The sequence below is a fragment of the Cajanus cajan genome, chromosome 2 (assembly GCF_000230855.2).
Source record: "Cajanus cajan strain Asha chromosome 2, NIPB_CcT2T_4, whole genome shotgun sequence".
In the NCBI taxonomy this organism is placed as follows: domain Eukaryota; kingdom Viridiplantae; phylum Streptophyta; class Magnoliopsida; order Fabales; family Fabaceae; genus Cajanus; species Cajanus cajan.
The window spans coordinates 3,407,993-3,426,889 of record NC_138518.1 but is presented as its reverse complement, the minus strand read 5'-3'; the positions used below and the strand labels follow the sequence as shown (position 1 = coordinate 3,426,889).

Here is an 18,897-nt window from a genome sequence, read left to right as displayed (position 1 = left end):
ATGGAAAAGATCTTCCATAAATAAATAGGGAAAAGCATGGAAATATATGTGGAAGATATGGTGGTGAAGTCGGATAGCCTTTGCGCTCACACAACCGATTTGGCTGAGATATTCCAAGCACTACGACAACATCAAATGCGGCTAAATCCCGATAAATACGTATTTGGTGTGTCAAGTGGTAAGTTTTTAGGCTTTATCCTTTCCAACCGAGGCACAGAGGCGAATACAGACAAGTGCCGAGCCATCCTAGACATGAGAAGCCTGACAAATCTCAAAAAGGTATAGAGACTGGTCGGATGCCTTACGTCACTGTCGCGTTTCTTGCCATGCATGGCCGAAATGGCTAAGCCGATAAGTGCTTTACTAAAGAAGGCGGACCGATTTCAGTGGATAAATAGTTGTGAAGCTGCATTCCAGCACTTCAAAGAGCATCTCGGCACCCCTCCAGTTCTATCCAAACCGATTCTTGAAACAAATATGATCATTTACTTGGCGGTTTCAAATGATGCCATAAGCGCCGTCATGGTACAAGAAAAGGATGGCCAACAACAACCCATATATTTCATCAGCCGAGTGTTACAAGATGTCGAACGCCGATACCAACTCTTGGAAAAAGGTGGCCTTGGCATTAATGTACACGACACGACGACTTTGGCAATACTTTCAGAGTCACAAGGTGGTGGTCCGAACCGATTGCCCAATCGCCAAAGTTTTGAGGAAGCCAGAATTGGCCGGCCGCATGATGGCATGGTCGATTGAGTTGTCTGAATTCGACATTCGTTTCGAGCCCCGAGGCCCAATCAAATCACAACATCTAGCTGATTTCGTGAACAAACTATCCCCGACTGGTAAATTCGAGGACGACACATGGATCTTACATGTAGAAGGAGCCTCTAACCGCCAAGGTAGCGGTGTCGGCATCATCTTGGAGAGCCCATCCAGAATTACCTTAGAGCAATCGTTACGTTTTGGCTTTCGGGCATCTAACAACCAGGCTGAGTACGAGCGTTGCTTGCGGGATTGAGGCTAGCGGCCGAAGTGGGGGTGAAGAAGTTGATATGCTGGACTGACTCCAAAGTAGTCACCGAGCAAGTCAACAACAACTTTCAAGTTCGCCATACACCATGCAGCAATAACGAACGAGCCGACCAGTTGGCATGATTGGCAAGTAATAGAAAACCCGGTCAGCTACGAACCACCATCCACTTAGAGCTCCCCGCTCCAAGTGTGATGCAAGAATGCATGACGATCGAGGAACCACCAAAATCATGGATGTTTGACATTTTAAAGCTCATTGTTAATGGCTCAGAACCGGCTGATCCGATCGAGTCCAAGAAGGTGAGGACGCAAGCTGCCCGATACTTTGTCGTGAACGGGGAACTATACAGAAGGGGATTCTCCACCCCCTTATTAAAATGTCTCGACCAACAACAGGCCGACTACGTCATCCGAGAGATTCACGAAGGCATTTGCGGATCCCACTCTAGAGGAAGGACACTCGCCACCAAGGTACTTAGGGCCGGCTACTATTAGCCAACCCTAAAATCTGACTGTCCTGACTATATGAAAAAATGCGTACAGTGCCAGCAACATGGTAACCTTATACACACCTTGGCCGAACAGTTGCACGGTATCAGTTCCTCTTGGCCGTTTGCTTTGTGGGGCATCAACATACTTGGCCCATTTCCGTTAGCTAAGGGCCAATGTAAATTCCTCGTCGTGGTCGTCGACTACTTCACCAAATGGATCGAGGCCGAGCCCCTTGCCACCATCACGGTCGCCAACGTTCAGAAATTCGTTTGGAAGAACATAGTCACCCGTTTCGACATTCGCTATGCTATCATCTCGGACAATGGACTACAATTCACGGACAAAAAATTCAACACCTTCCTTAAGAACCTTGGCATTCGGCACCGATTCACGTCCGTAGAACACCCATAGTCCAACGGTCAGGCCGAAGCAGCCAGCAAGGTCATCATCACGGAATTGAAGAAATGGCTGGGCATGAACACAGGAGCCTGGGCCGATGAATTACCAGAAGTCTTGTGGGCATATAAGTGCACGCCCCAATCGAGTACAAAGGAGACCCCCTTTTGACTAGCTTACGGCTCGGACGTGATGATACTGGTAGAAGTGGGTGAACCTTCATTTCGACGGACCGATTTCCACGAAGAATCTAATGACAACTCCCTCCGTGCGGAGCAAGATGTAGTGGACGAGTTGCGAGACAAGGCACTAGTGGTAGCCGAAGCATGCAAACAACGAATGCACCGACGATTCAATTCCAACTTGCAGCCTAGAGCTTTCTAATAAGGAGATCTCGTTTGGAGGGAGACATGTTCGGCCAGAAGAAACCCTTCCGAAGAAAAGTTATCGGCAAACTGGGGCGGCCCGTTCTGGGTACGACACGTTCTTCACAACGGTGCATATAAGCTCGAGGAACTGTCCAGCAGGGTTATCCCGAGAACATGGAATTCCACCCACTTAAAGATATATTATAGTTAGGGTTTGACTCTTGTATTTGCACATGTAAATGTATTAAGATGCACTCTTTTCCTTGAACCGGTCTTTTTCCCCCTTATAAAATCGTGAAAAGGGGTTTTTGGCCGGCAAGGTTTTTAACGAGGCATCAACCCATCAATGAAAATGCAGTTCACACATTATGGTTCATTTTTAATTTTTACAAGTCTTCCCTCCCGAGATTCCTCTCGGCCAAGGATGTGGCTTACGATAAATTTTAAGTCTTCCCTCCCGAGAATCCTCTCGGCCAAGAATGCGGCTTAAGTTAAAGATTATTCACAAGTCTTCCCTCCTGAGATTCCTCTCGGTCAAGGATGTGGCTTACGATAAATTTTAAGTCTTCCCTCCCGAGAGTCCTCTCAGCCAAGGATGCGGCTTACATTAAAAATTATTTACAAGTCTTCCCTCCCGAGACTCCTCTCAGCCAAGGATGTGGCTTACAAAAAATTCCAAGTCTTCCCTCCCGAGATTCCTCTCGGCCAAGGATGAGGCTTACGTTAAAAATTATTTACAAGTCTTCCTTCTCGAGAGTCCTCTCGGCCAAGGATGTGGCTTACAAAAAATTCCAAGTCTTCCCTCCCGAGAATCCTCTCGGCCAAGGATGTGGCTTATGATAAATTTTAAGTCTTCCCTCCCGAGATTCCTCTCGGCCAAGGATGCGGCTTACGTTAAAAATTATTTACAAGTTTTCCCTCCCGAGAGTCCTCTCGGCCAAGGATGTGGCTTACAAAAAATTCCAAGTCTTCCCTCTCGAGAATCTTCTCGGCCAAGGATGTGGCTTACGATAAATTTTAAGTCTTCCCTCCCGAGATTCCTCTCGGCCAAGGATGCGGCTTACGTTAAAAATTATCTACAAGTCTTCCCTCCCGAGAATCCTCTCGGCCAAGGATGTGACTTACGATAAATTTTAAGTCTTCCCTCCCGAGAATCCTTTCGGTCAACGGCACGGCTTAATTCTTTTATTACATTAATGTTTACAATTTTATCCGGGTACGTTACTTAACAAATACTTGACAAGAACAACAAAGCAAAATTTCATTAAAGAAGAAAAAAGGGGGCTCTATCGGCCCAAAATTACAAAGAAATTTCATTAAAAAGGGACTCTATTGGCCCCCACTTGCAAGAACAACGAAAGGAAATAATAACAATGCCCTAAGACTCGGGCTTCCCTTGGGCCGGGACTTCCTCCTCGTACATCGTTTCCTCTTCACCAATCGGTCTGGCCTGGTGAGGAACGGGTGCTTCAGCATCAGGCTGTTCATTCGGGGGAATTTGAGTCAGGTTGACATATTCCCCCGAAAGAAGTCCCTTGACATGTCAAATTGGAAGTCAGGAGGGAAGCTTCCAAAGTACCGGGCCTGGCGTGCCGCTTGCGTAAAGCCGGCCTCGTGTTGAGAGAGAACCTTACTTTTAGCCCTCTCTCGGTACGAGCCGTACGCCTTCTTCTCGGCCTCAAGCTCGCCGGCCAGTCGAGTCGCCCGTTCGGCCTCAGCTTTCAAAGAATTCTCTAGCCGTTGCACCTTCAATGTTAGGTCATCGTTCACACGACCCTGGCGGTCCATCTCGGCCTCATACTTCTTGTTGTTCGCCTGTGCATCGGACAAAGTAGCTAAAGCTTCTTGCATGGCCCTTTTCGAGTTAGAAAGCTTTTGGCGAAGCTCCGTAGCCTCAACACTCAGCTCCATCACAATGCTTTGAGCCAAGGCCAACGCGCGAACTTGGAATTCGTAGAAGAAGCTCCACTTGTGGGAAGAGCTCATTCGGCTAAGAATTGCTTGCTCGTCCTCCGAGGTCAAGTCTTGGCTCAGAAAATCCTAAGCACTGACATGAGAGGCCAGGAAGCTCGGACTCACCAACCCTTGGGGAGCCGCGAGAACAGGTAGCCTTTATCGCCGAGACTCGTCCTTGGCCCTTGCCTCGTCGGGCTTCCTCTTCGTAACCTTCGGCCTATTCGGATCTTGAAGACCTTTCCTCTTCAACTGTGCAATAGGTTGGGTCGTTGTGTGAGCCGGGGCCCGATTCTTCTCCTGCCCAGTCGGCACAGGTGTAGTAGCACGGCCTCGAATCAAGTTGCGAATATCCAGGTCATCGCTCCCGCAGCTCGTCATGATACTTGCACAACATTAGTCAAAATCAATGACAACGCATGAATTTAAACATAAGACAGATGCTATACCAATTAAATTGTCAATTGGTTGCGATGATTTCATTAGCCAAACTAGCTCTCGGCACGGCAAGGGCCGAGGCAGTTTCTCCAGGATATTCAAGTCGGCTTGCTCCTTTGAAGACATCGAGACTTGGACACCACGTCATACTTCTTCGGCGTCCGAGTCCAATACAAAGGGAATAGAGCTCTCCCCTCGGCATCGAAAAAGTATTTGTTGCCGGTGCTAGGCCAGATCATAACCTTGAAAAATCCTACTTTAAACCTCTTGTTGGATGTAGTAAACGGCTAAAGCAAACAGTTGGCCCCCCGAAATAAGGAAAGCCATTTGGCCTTCCTCGTTGGACGAGAAGCATAGTAATATAGGAAAAGGTTGGGAGTTGGCTTGATGCAAAGCGCTATACACAGTTGTCAACTATTGAGATGAAGCTGTGTCGGGGCTACATTCAGAAGTCGAAGCACGCCAACAAAAAACTTGTCGAACGGGAGAGTCACTCCCAAGTCCCGGAACAGGTAGTCGTACACAAAGAAAAAATGGTATTCACACTTCTCTCGGCCCAAAAAGACAAAATCGGAATCTGCCCCCATCATTCCGGCACGATTGGAAGAAGAAAGCCGATGGCTCCTCATCATCCGGAAGCGTAACGAAATTGTCAGCGTCGAATAGCAGCACGATAGAACTCTTGTCGGTATAACGCGAGAACATGCTCCCCACCTCTCCATGCACCCATTTGTAGCCAGGGACTTGTATGGGGAGGAAGCGCCGAGAGGCCGAGCCAACTTTGCGAGTGCTTGGCCGGCCTTCGGATATTGCAAGCGAAGAAGCTTCTCCCCCAATTCCTGTCTGCTCAAACCCCTCAATGATTTCAAGGCTAACCGAATTGTTCGACGCCGAAGCAGAAACCTCAGGTTGATCTAAAGACTCACGCGAGCTGGTATCGGCAGATCCAGTCCCGACACCCCCAGAGGAGCTAACTTGTGAAACCCTATCATCCACACCCCTTTCAATGTCGGCCATGGAAACGTACCTCGAAGTTGAGTTGGCCTCGGTCAGTAGCTAGAGTGGTCAAGCTTGATCTTCGCGTTGGCTCGGAGCAAGTGAATATGTAAACACACAAGGTTGGTCCCCACCACGCCTATTTATAACGTTTTCTCAAGATGAACACCAAACGTCACACCCCTATGAACCATTGGATCAACCTGATCCAATGATCCACAAACGACAACCCTTCACATCCCCCATCATTAGTGCCCAACGGTTACAAGCCCAACAGTTGTAACCCTTCACGTTCCCATAATTAATACCCAGCGGTTACGAAATCAACGGTTACAACTCTTCACATTTTAACCTAACCGCCACAACTGAAGCGCCACGTCTACCCTTTGCGTCATTTCACTCCTCAAGGCTGGGGGGCTTGTGTACTGGAAGGATCCTATCAGTCACGTGGACCGACACGTGGTCCTATCGAACGAAGAGGGCCGAAAACTAGGGACAACCCAAACCTTTTCGTATCGGATCGACCAAAGGTCGAGAACGAAGAGGTTGTCAACCTTTTTCCTATCGGCTCGGCTAAGGACCGACAAAGCCAGAACAGTTAGGACGATGATCATGATTAACAAGGGAAAACGTGCGATTAAGGCATAATCAGCCGATTAGCACCGTATTACCTAATTTGGTAAGTGTCAGAAAAGGCCCACCATGTTCAGGGCCCATGACAGGTAGTATAAATAGGTCACACGAAACGAGGTATGTCACTGTTCATTTATTACTCTTGAGAATTGTGCTTGTCCTGACTTGAGCGTCAGAGTGCCTTTTGCAGGTACCTCCCCCCCCTCTGAAGCATCCACCTGAAGCTCTCGTTCGGCCCTCCACTTATTAGAAGATTACGAGTGTGCCCTTAGACAGGTACAGTAACAATGACACGTGGCGCCCTCTTATTGGTTGCATCCGCAATAAGTGCAACACGTGGCACACTTGCATTAATTTCACCTGGGAAAATAAGGTGTCGCTATAGCCTATAGCGACCTTGTGGCGCTATAGGCTATAGTGATGTTGCTTTTTTTCATTTATTTATTTATTTATTTTAATCCATATTTATTTTACAATTTTTTCTTGCAAATTTTTTTTTTTTACAATTTTATGATTTTTCTTCTACGTTATTTTAATATATTTTAACTTAAATTTATTTATTTATTTATATTTTTTAAAATTTGTTTTTTTTAATACCAGAGTCGCTATGGCCTGTAGCGACCTTGTATAGCGCCATAGCGACATAACTTTTTTTTAATTTATTTTAATTCATATTTATTTTACAATATTTTCTTGCAAATATTTTTCGCTTACAATTTTATGATTTCTCTTTTGCATTATTTTAAGAATTTTTTACCTTCAGTTTATTTATTTATTTATATTTTATATTTTTTAAAATTTGTTTTTTTTATAGTATACTAGAGTGGCTATGGCCTGTAGCGACGTTGTGGCACTACAGGCCATAGCGACTATGTTTTTCTTTATTTATTTTTTTACTTTTTTTACATTTATTGTATCATTTTTAATTAAAAATTTATTTTTATACTTCTATTTTTCTTGTTTTATTTTCATTTTTTTCCTACATATAATTTATTCTTTTATATTTTATATATTTTCCTTCAATTAATTTTCTATATTTTAGCGATCTCCCTTTTTGTATTTTTTTAATGCTATTTCTATTTATATAAATAATATGTGTTGCTAAAAATATTTATTTATTTTTAAATTATATTTATACACTATACAAAAAATTTATAATTAATTACATTTGTTCAAAAATATTATATACGAAAATTTTAAGTAAATTATTTTTAAAAAAATATTTAACTGGTGGAGCTATAGCCTACAACGACTTCTTTAAAGCCATTTTTTGTCGTTATAGGCTATAACGACTTTGTAGGAGGCACTACCGGCTATAACGACTTTCACAATATGACGTTCATGACTTCTAAAAATTAAAAAAAGGACACGTGGCACTGGTGTCGCTATGGGCCATAGCGACACTGTAGTAAAGTACCCCAAAGGCGTAAATAGTTTCAAAACAGACCCATTTAAGTAATTAGTTTCTCAAACTGCCCTTCAATGGTCAATCAACCATATTTTTGTCATTTTAATTTTATTTTATTTTCATTCTTAAACACATTTATAGAAAAGTTTAATTGAACAAAGTCTTAGTCTTACATTTTTTCTTATTTTTTATCGGTGTTTTTAACTTTTGTCTTAGATTAATCTAATTTGATCGAGAGGTAAATAAAGTCTAACAAAAAATTATTTTCCTAAGGATTGAACTCGCATATAATATGAATGATTTGATCATGAGTTCAACATATTAATCACTTGTATTCAATTTCTTAGCTAATTTGACTATTTTTATAAACTTAAAACTTCAACTTGAGACTTTAAAATTTGAAAATTAAGTATAATGTGGTTGATTCAATGAACAATAGTCTTGCATATTAGTTTTCTAGATGTATAATTATATAGTAAATACACAAACTGCTCCAAAAGAAGCACGTGTAAACACTCAATTTTATTTTTAAAAAAACTAATATATTTTATTTATTATATGAATTTATTAAAATTATAGACAAGAATATTTTCATTTTTTTAATCTTTTATATCTTTAATACATCTATGGTACATTTTAATAAAATCCGTCTCTGCTTGATCATTTTTAATTTTTAAGATTTCTCAAATATCATAGACGAAATAATTCCATTTCTAAGCCTTTTCAATTTTGAATGACAATATTTTATTGTAATATATATTATAATTATTCAATCAATATGACATTTCATATGAATTTATACATTAAAAAATATATTATTAAATTAATAAAAAGTAGTTATTGTAAATTTTATACATACATATATATATATATATATATATATATATATATATATATACTAAAATAGACATGAATTATTTTTATTGAATATAAATTGAATTTTCTTACTTTATGATTATTTAAAATTAGTTTACAAAATACGTTAAAATAGTAAATTTTAAATTTGTATTTAATACAAAAGATAAGTATTTTAAAATTTAGCACCAAAATATACATAGACCAAAACTTTAATATTAATTAATTAACGGTTTGGGAATCTATCAAACTTTAAGGATTACCATTCTTTCATACTCACTACAATAGATGCTCAATCATCTTCAACATCAAATGTGTATTCACTCTCTACCTTTACATAGACATTTTTCCTTTTACCTTGCATTATCCTAAGTCCGAACCAATCACCTTCGACGTTGTGGCAAAACATAAATTAGAGTAATGCTATTAAGTCTGACCTGCTAGCCTCGTAGAAAAATATTACTTGGATGCTTTGTTCTCTACCATATAATAAACTCATTACTTGTAAACAGTGACAGATCCAAAAATTTTAAATAGTGGGAGTAATAATATTTAATTATATATTTGTAATATTAAAAATTATATATATAATTTTTAAAAGTATAAATATATATCATAATTATTTTTTACAAGTTTTTATATCTATGATTACTGTACTATCCGTACCGCGAAGCCAAGCTCTAGCTCGGCATCACAGCGCAAATCGACCTCGGATACGCACTAGGCAACATCGGCCAAGACGAGGTCCGTTATCTAAATAGGTCATAACCGATCTAAGGCCCAAGGCCCAATGAAACCCTAATTCACAGAGGTACGTGCATTACTTATACGAGACACATACATCCACAAACACTAACTTTAGCATCAGAGTCTCTTTTGCAGGTACCACCCCAACTTGGAATAACAATCGTACCTAGCGAAGGAGGCTCACCAATCTTGCCCAGAAGATCGTCCCTACGACTGATCTCCGGTAAGAACATTTGGCACCCACCGTGGGGCCGATCAAGATAGCTCTTATTGGCCACGCTTATGGTTTTCACCCGAAGCCATAGTAGACGAGCAACGGACGACTCAAATCGCACAACAAGAATGGACAGCGAAGCAGCACTGAGGAGACTGATCAAACAAGTCGAACAAATGCGGCAGCAACACGCCGTCGACCTACAAAACATTCGTGCCAAGCACGAAACCGATCTAGCGACGCTGCGTGCTGAGAACGAAACTGACCTAGCAACGCTACGCACTGAGAACGAGCGCATCCGCGCTCAACTTCCTCGGCGTCCTTCTGATCAACCCCCTCAACCGAGTAATCAACACGAGGAAGAGGGGCACTCGGTTTCTCAACCACCGACCAGGGCACCGACCTACAGGCCTGCCACACATCGGTCACACGCACCAACGAACAGGTTGGCCCATGAAATCAGCAACGCGCCCGCCCAAGATCCAGGACATAGGGCGAGCATCCGCCGCCACCCCTTTGTTGACGGCATTATGGAGACGCCCCTCCCTTTCGGATGGAAGCCTCTCAGCATCGACCGCTACGATGGCACTACTGATCCAGACGAGCACATCGATCTCTATATTACACAGGTAAACCTATAAACTAATGAGGATGCTATTCTGTGTAGGGTTTTCCCGACCTCGCTCAAGGGAGCTGCATTGGCATGGTACACACAATTGCCGGTGGGGTCAATCGACAACTTTGACACCTTGATAAGGCGATTCACGACGCAGTATGCGACGAGCTGACCTCACCATGTCACATCAGCCGCCTTGGCTAGCATCAGACAGGGCGACGACGAACCACTGAGGACATTTATGGAGCGCTTCGCCGGCATCTCGGTCAAAATCCAAAACTTGAACCCCGAGGTCGCCCTACACGCCATGCTCATGGCGCTCAAGCCGGGACCTTTCGTCGATAGCCTGTGTCGACGATCCCCCCTCGATATGGACAAACTCCGCGCCTGAGCTGTAGGGTACATTCAGATGGAAGAGCTCTCTACTTTTCGTGACCAGGTTCGCGAAAAATCACAGGCAAAGCTGGACCACGGTCACAAAGATAAGATGAAGGTCACCAATGACAGTCAGTTTAAGAAGGCTGCTAGGGCAAACAAACGGGGGAGGTACGACTTATATACCCCCTTGAATGCGCCCCGAGTACACATCCTGGAGGAGGCCAGCAACAACAATCTGCTCACTCTGCCGCCACCTGGACACAGTCCCAATAGTGCAGACAAATCCAAGCATTGCCAGTACCATAGAAACTATGGTCACACAACCGAGGAGTGTCGCACACTCAGAGATCGCATAAAGGAGCTCATCCAGGGGGGATACCTCGGACAATACGTCCAACGGCAACAAGGTCACCAAGGAGGTTACAACGGACGAGGATGAGGGCGAGGTCACGGTTCCAACACTCGTATAGACCAACCCTCTGGATCTCAACAAAATGCTGGTGGCGCGGTGCAGGCTGAGGTAAGCCAGGAAATAGGGTCAGCTCCCTTGCGAGGAGTTATCAACATAATTGCAGGTGGTTTCGCAGGGGGAGGCTCTAGCAGCTCGGCACGAAAAAGTCACTTGCGCAGCATCAACAATGTTCACTCCGCTACCTCAGCCCCGCACCACACCACACCACCAATCACCTTCACCGATGATGACTACACTGGCGTCTGTCCAAACCAGGTTGATCCAATGGTCATTGTCGTGGAGGTCGCCAATTGGGAGGTCCACAAGACGCTGATCGACCAAGGAAGCTCGACTGATGTCCTATTCTAGCCGACGTTCCTCAAGAGGATCATGGTCTGCTACCTCTTCGTCGAGGCCAACACATCCTACAACATAATCATCGGAAGACCGACGTTGAATCAACTCAGAGCTGTGGTGTCTACCCCGCACCTGACGATGAAATTCCCAGGGAGTAGTGGCAAGATCATCTCCGTGAAAGCAAACTAGAAAACAGCTCGGCAATGCTACACTGAGAGCTTTAAGGTCTCGCCATCCAAGGAGCGTCACAAAAGTGACCCCCCTACCGTAGCTCACATAGCCCAGGTTGATATCACTGACCTGGATCCAAGGTCAGAATCCCGTGACGAACGACCAAGTCCCATCGACGAGCTTGATGACCTCCAAGTCGGTAAATTCCCTGGATAGTTTACAAAAATAAGCAGGCAACTAAACCCGGAGTTACGGCGGCAACTTGAAGTCGAAATCTCCAAGAACGCTGACCTCTTTGCATGGTCCAACACCGACATGCCAGGTATAGATGCTAACTTTATCTATCACAGGTTGGCAATCTACAAGGAGGCAAAACTAGTGGCCCAGAGGAAGCGGAAGGCCGGTGGTGAAAGACGAGAAGCCATCATCACCAAGACACAAAAGCTACTGAATGTGGGCTTCATTCGCGAAGTCAGATACACCACGTGGCTGGCAAACGTGGTACTGGTGAAGAAGAGCTCGGGGAAGTGGCGCATGTGCGTCGATTACACCGACCTGAATAAAGCATGTCCCAAGGACTCATACCCCTTACCAAGCATTGACAGACTGGTTGACGGAGCATCCGGGCACGCCCTACTCAACTTCCTGGATGCTTACTCCAGGTACAACCAGATCATGATGTACCCACCAGACGAGGTGCACACGTCGTTCATCACTGACCACGCCAACTTTTGCTACCGAGTGATGCCATTCGGTCTCAAAAACATAGGAGCCACTTACAACCGACTGATGGATAAAGTTTTCCACCAACAGATTGGGCGGAATATGGAGGTCTACGTTGACGACATGGTGGTCAAAACCACTTCAGCCGAAGGTCATGCTACCAACCTAGCCGAGGTGTTTAGCCAGATTAGAGACCACAACATGCGCCTCAACCCAGAGAAGTGTGTCTTCCACATCCAGGGAGGTAAATTCCTTGGTTTCATGATCACTAGCAGGGGCATCAAAGCCAACCCGGAGAAATGCAAAGCCATTATCCAGATGCAGAGCTCTCAGACTGTGAAAGACGTCCAACGCCTGACAGGAAGGTTGGTTTCCCTTTCCCGTTTTATCCCCAGGTTGGCGGAGAAAGCAGGGCCCATCTTCACCCTGCTGTGAAAGCCGAAGAACTTCGAGTGGACGGACCAGTGCGAAGAGGCTTTTAAGAGCTTCAAGGTCTTCCTCACGACTCCACCAATCCTCCAAAGGCCGGATCACCGCGCCGACCTCGTCCTCTACCTGGCCGTGGCAGAAGGCGCAATCAGCGCAGTCATAGTGCAAGAGCACCAGAAGGTGCAAACGCCGATCTACTTCATCAGCCGAGTCTTTCAAGACACGGAAAAATAGTATCAGATGATTGAGAAGCTTGCACTAGCACTTGTCACCGCAGCTTGGCACCTCCGACCCTACTTTCAAAGTCACCAGGTGGTCGTAGAAATTGACTACCCGATCAAGCGAATCCTGAGAAAGCTAGAGCTCGCCAGACAGATGATAGCATGGTCAGTAGAGCTGTCCGAGTTAGGCATCAAATACGAAAGTCGCGGCCCCTTGAAAACTCAATATTTTGTGGTCGAACTGACTCCAACCTCGGCTGACGAACGACAGGTATGGACTTTACATGTTGATGGGTCCTCCAACTCCAAGGGTGGTGGTGCAGGTATTATTTTGGAAGGGCCAAATGAGGTCACTTTAAAGCAATCTTTCAAGTTTGGCTTCAAAGTGACCAACAACCAAGCAGAATATGAAGCGCTTCTAGTAGGGCTAAGGTTGGCTCACGACCTCGGAGCGTGGAGAGTAAGTTGCAACAACGACTGAAAGGTCATGGTGGAGCAGCTTAGTGGGGCATACCAGACCAAGGATACCCTACTGGAGAGGTACTTTCATGTAGCCTCCCACCTAAACTCCTCCTTCGATGAGTTCACAATCCCCCATGTGCCCTGCGAGCAGAATGCCAGAGCCGACCTCTTGTCCAAACTGGCCAGCACAAAATGCCCCGGACAGCATCGAACCATCATACAGGAGACTTTGAACTCGCCCAACCTAGATGATAAGGTCGTCAACACCAGTGACAGTGAGGATCAGGAATGGATGACAGGTATTTGGAACTACCTAAAGGAGGGAATTCTACCCGAGGATAAAGGTGAAGCTCGGAAGATTAGGGTAAGGTCAGCTAAGTTCGTCATTGTCGGAGATGAACTGTTCAAACGCGGCATCTCCACCCCATTGCTCAAATGCTTAACAGAGCCTCAAGCCACTTATGTCATCGAGGAGATCCATCGAGGGATATGTGGTATGCACTCCGGAGCACGCTCGATGGCGACCAGGGTACTCCGAGTTGGTATTACTGACCCACATTGAAGTCGGACTGCCAAGCCTACATACAAAGATGCAAGGAATGCCAATAGTTTGGCAATGCACATCGGCAATCGCCCGAAGCCCTCCACCAAATGATGTCGTCGTGGCCTTTTTCCCAGTGGGGGATGGACATCCTCGGTCCATTTCCCCCCGCGAAGGGTCAGCTAAAATTCCTCATAATGGCAATCGACTACTTCACCAAGTGGATCGAGGCATGCCCACTCGCCAAGATCACCACCGAGAACGTACAGAAGTTCACCTGGAAGAGCATCGTATGCAGGTTTGGCATTCCATATTCCCTTGTTACCGATAACGGCAGGCATTTCATCGCACAGAGCTTCGAGGACTTCCTCCATGAGCTCGGAGTCAAACACCTCCTGACTTCGGTAGAGCATCCCCAAACCAATGGCCAAGTCAAAGCCGCAAACAAAGTGATATTCCTAGAGCTCAAGAAGCGGCTAGGAAGCGCCAAAGGATAATGGGTTGACGAGCTCCCCAGCATCCTCTGGGCGTACCATTGCACACCCCAATCAACGACGTAGGAAATACCTTACAGGCTAACCTATGGAGCCAATGCCATGATCCTTGTAGAAGTTGGAGAGATGTCTCATCGACGTCAAGTTTTCAACAGTGAGCAAAATGCTCAGGAGATAGCAGTCAACCTTGACCTGATTAACGAGCTCAGAGAAGAAGCTCAGATTCATGAAGAGGTCTGCAAGCTTCGAGCCTCCAAAAGGTAAAACACATGAGTCCGACCTCGCTCCTTCAGGGTTGGCGACTTGGTGTGGCGACTACTAGGAGACGCTCGCAGAGATTCGTCAGAAGGGAAGCTCGCGCCTAACTGGGATGGCCCATTCCGAGTCATAGAAAACATAGAAAATGGGGCATACTGACTGGAAGAGCTCAATGGCAAAGCCATCCCGAGAACTTGGAATGCCACGCATCTCAAGTTCTACTTCAGTTGAAATTGTACGAATAAGCTGTGCACTATTTTCCCGACTCAGTCTTTTGTCCCAAAAAAAAAATGGGTTTTGGTTGAGAGGGTTCTTAAATTTACATTGTTTTATTATAAAATGCTTTATCTTAAGTCAAGGTTGAGTTCAAACCTTGGTACGAAATCTTAAAGTCGAGGTCGAGTTCGAACCTTGGTACGAAATCTCTTATCCTACGCTGAGGTCGAGTTCGAACCTTGTTACGAAATCTTAAGCCAAGGTCGAGTTTGAACCTCAGTGCGAATTATTCTATCTTAAGCCAAGGTCGAGTGCGAACCTTGGTACGAATTATTGTACATTAAGCTGAGGTCGAGTTCGAACCTCAGTACGAATTATTTTATCCTAAGCCAAGGTCGAATTCGAACCTTGGTACAAATTATTTTATCTTAAGCCGAGGTCGAGTTCAAACCTTGGTACGAATTATTCCATCTTAAGCCGAGGTCGAGTTCGAACCTTGGTACGAATTATTTTATCTTAAGCAAAGTTTGAGCCCCAAAGCACAAAATACAAAACGAATTCTGAACGTGTTTTCATACAAAAAAAATGGGCAAAAACTAAGCCTAAAACATGAGCGCAAAACCAAAGGTCAAAATAGAACCATCAAAAGCGCAAGATGAAAACTCAGAAAAATAATATATACACAACAAGTTTATGAGTTCAAAACATGAATCCAAAAGGAAAGAAAAATGAACGAAATAAACTGTTATTACAGAAACCAGCGGCCTAGACAGAGGCAATCTTGCTCGAGCTGTCAGGGAGGTCGTCTTCCTTCACCAGCCGCCCTGCTCGCACCTCTTTCTCCACATGCATGGGTGAGAGGTCAACCCCAGGAGCCAGCAACCTCGCCTGACGAGCTGCCTTGACAAATCCCCTCTTATGGTCCAGCAGGACAGCTCTCTCGGTCTCAACAAGCTTCCTCTCCAACTCTGCCTTAGCCGCGACTAGTTTGTCAAGGTCCGCCCTCAGAGCGATGACCTCCTCTCCCTTGCCACTAAGAAGCACCTCGTCACAGATACGCCTCTCAGCGGCTTCCCCCAGCTCGGCCTTCAACGCCGAGACCTCGTCATCAAGAGAACGCACTCAATTTCGAGAGAAAGTGGCGAGCTCCTGAAGCTCGCCAACTTGAGCGGCGTAGACTTCATTAGCCCTCAAGGCGATCTCCAAAGATTTATGAACCCTTGCAAGATCCCTCCTTGTCGCTTGAGGCTCGGCCTCATTCTGCCTCTTGGCCTCGCCGAGAGCGGCTCCTAAGGCCTTATTCTCCTCCTCTAAAGGTTGGACCCGGCCTTTCGCTTTCTCGAGGTCCCCCTGGAGCTTCGACCACTTGTGCTTCCAGTGGTCCACAATGGCAAGCGACCGCTGCATGAAGACCTCCACAGAGTCGAGGCTCTCTATCGGCCTGACCTTTTCAATCATTGCCTTATCGGCCGAACGGAGCAAGCCCTTCGAGTAGAAGGTCTCAACAGTCACCTTCAAACTCCACAATGAGTCCACATCTGATGATGTGCTCACGTGGTCCAGCCTTGTCAAAGGGCGCTCCTTGTCGAAGCGTTGGGCGATAAACTTCCCTTTAGGAGCCCCTACTGGAGGAGGAGGAGGCGGCGTAGTAGTTGCAGGAGTCAACGACGGAGCTTCAGAGCTCGGCTCCCCTTCCCGAACCTCGACGGGAGACGAAGTAGGCACCGCCTGCGCAACAGCGGGGGCGTTCAGCCCTGGTGCTTCCGAGCTCGGTTCCACTCGGACCTTGGCGGCAGACTTCGTAGGCTCCGCCTACAAAACACAAAAAATTCCCTAAGTTATAAAGCAAGAAAACCACACAATGTAGAATAAAAACGGCAAGAGGAAAGACACAAACCTGCACCTCCCGAGCAACCTCCTCCACGGTAGCTCGGGATGATCCCTCGGGAGGAGAACTTCCTGTCAGATCGACCGCATCGACATCAGTAGCCTTTGAAGTCACCTCTACAGCATCTTGAGGGGCAGAGGTCCCCCCGACCTCTTTCTCTCCCCTCTTTCTTTTTCGGCAGGTTTCAAGAGGAGCAACCTCCTCCTGTAACAGCCCAATTTTCAATGGGCCGTAGGCCCAATTTGTTGCCCAGAACGGGCCGTTTCAAAAGTGAAACGGGCCGTTCTGGAATAAGTTAAAGGCCCAAAATTTGAGAATCAGAACGGGCCGTTCTGGAGGGAGAACGGGTCGTTCCAGTTTGGAGTACGGGCCGTTCCAGAGGAAGAACGGGCCGTTCTGGTTTGGAGAACGGGTCGTTCCGGAGTGAGAACGGGCCGTTCTGCTGGGATTGGGAACGGGCCGTTTTGGTTTTGGAACGGGCCGTTCCAGTTCAAAAATTTGCGTAGGTTTGAAGGGCCCAGAACGGGCCGTTCCGATTTTGGAACAGGCCGTAGTGGTAGGTGGGCAAAAAATCCTATAAATAGGCCTCAAATCCTCTCATTTCTACACACCTCTCATTCTCACTCTCTCTTCTCTTCTGTTCTCTCTTTCGTTCCTCTTCTTCTCTCTGAAGACCAAGAGGAACTCAGAGGATGAGGTTCTGTCCCAGATTTAGTTTCGATCCTTGTTTAAGGAAAAAGAGGAGGAGGTTCTGCCCGAGTTCCTATTTATCCAGGTACGGGGGAAAAGGAGATTATTTATATGTAGAGTTACATGAGGGAATTGGGTAGAGGAAGAGCCCTTAGGGTTATGAATAATTTTATAATTATTTCTGTTTGGAGAATTAATTATCTTATGTGATTCTATATATATTTAGGATTACGAATATATGTTTAACTTGTAAAAATGATGCTCTGGGAGAGAGAACGAAATTATAGAAAAGTGCCTGTAAGTTAGGTTGTGAAAAATTGGATGATTTTTGTTTGAAAAATTGAGGATCCCATTAGATTCTGTATGTGTTGAGGATTATAGATATGCTAATAATTTGTAAGAATGATGATCTGAGAGGGAGAACGAAATTGTAGAAAAGTGCCTGTGAGTTAGGTTTTGGAACAATTGGGGATTTTACTGTTTACGTTAAAATTATATTAAATTGATAATTCTGTTGTTTGTTATATTAGTTTATGAATGTTATTGTTATATTATTTGATGATCTAGATGATGAATTACTTGAGGGGTATGTGAATCACCATTTTGTGTGGATTGTGTGTGTATTGTGGAATTGAGATGTGGATGTGGATGTGAATGTGAATGTGAATGAGATGTGATTGTGGTTCTTCACACCTATGTTCTTCACACCTATGACCAGGGGTGAGCACGGCCCGAGATTGTTACATGAGTATTGTGACCTTGGTTAACATGTCAGGGGTGAGCACGACCCTAGGTTAGGGATAACGTGACCTTGGCACAGTGTTATATCAGGGACGTGACCTTGGCACAGTGTTATATCAGGGGCGAGCACGGCTCTGGATTGTTACATGAGTATCGTGACCTTGGTTAACATGTCAGGGGTGAGCACGGCCCTGGAATAGGGATAACGTGACCTTGGCACAGTGTTATATCAGGGGTGAGCACGGCTCTGGATTGTTACGTGGGTATCGTGACCTTGGTTAACATGTCAAGGGTGAGCACGGCCCTGTGATAGGGATAACGTGACCTTGGCACAGTGTTATATCAGGGGTGAGCACGGCCTGAGATTGTTAAATGGGTAGCGTGACCTTGGCATAGTGTGAAGTGCAAGATTTGTGATGATTGGTGTGATTGAGAATTATGACGTGATGACGATGTATGATTGATTGAAATACGATATGTTGAAATATTTATGAATATTAAATTATAATGAGATAATATATTGTGTTTTCTTATGTGCTATATATATAGATGTTTTCTTTTCTCACCGTGCGATTTGTGGATATTTTAGGTGAGGAAGATCCGGCTACGAGTGACATCTAGAATGCTAACGGTTGAGTTGTGGTTATGCTCTGATATTGTGACATCGGGGCAGAGGATTTTGTTTAGGACATAGATTGTTATATGAAATTAGAATTGTAAATA

General features: G+C 45.2%; 2 protein-coding genes across 2 annotated transcripts; both read left to right on the top strand.

Moving 5' to 3' along the window:
* Positions 1 to 10,563: 10,563 nt before the first annotated feature.
* On the top strand, positions 10,564 to 11,352 carry LOC145954628 (uncharacterized). The gene is made up of 2 exons (XM_083069316.1): positions 10,564 to 10,939; positions 11,003 to 11,352. The coding sequence occupies exons 1-2, from the start codon at positions 10,564 to 10,566 to the stop codon at positions 11,350 to 11,352; spliced, it is 726 nt and encodes a 241-aa protein (XP_082925442.1).
* A 2,019-nt stretch (positions 11,353 to 13,371) lies between these two features.
* On the top strand, positions 13,372 to 13,908 carry LOC145954626 (uncharacterized). The gene has a single exon (XM_083069315.1). It carries the CDS (start codon positions 13,372 to 13,374, stop codon positions 13,906 to 13,908), a length of 537 nt encoding a protein of 178 aa, XP_082925441.1.
* The last annotated feature ends 4,989 nt before the right edge of the window (positions 13,909 to 18,897 follow it).

What these genes read in the sequence shown, in the direction of transcription:
- LOC145954626 (XM_083069315.1), top strand. Translation starts at nt 13,372, where the DNA reads ATGGTGGAGCAGCTTAGTGGGGCATACCAGACCAAGGATACCCTACTG.
- LOC145954628 (XM_083069316.1), top strand. Translation starts at nt 10,564, where the DNA reads ATGGAAGAGCTCTCTACTTTTCGTGACCAGGTTCGCGAAAAATCACAG. An exon ending in ATACGTCCAACGGCAACAAG is followed by an intron (nt 10,940 to 11,002) that starts GTCACCAAGGAG and finishes ACACTCGTATAG; the next exon opens with ACCAACCCTCTGGATCTCAA.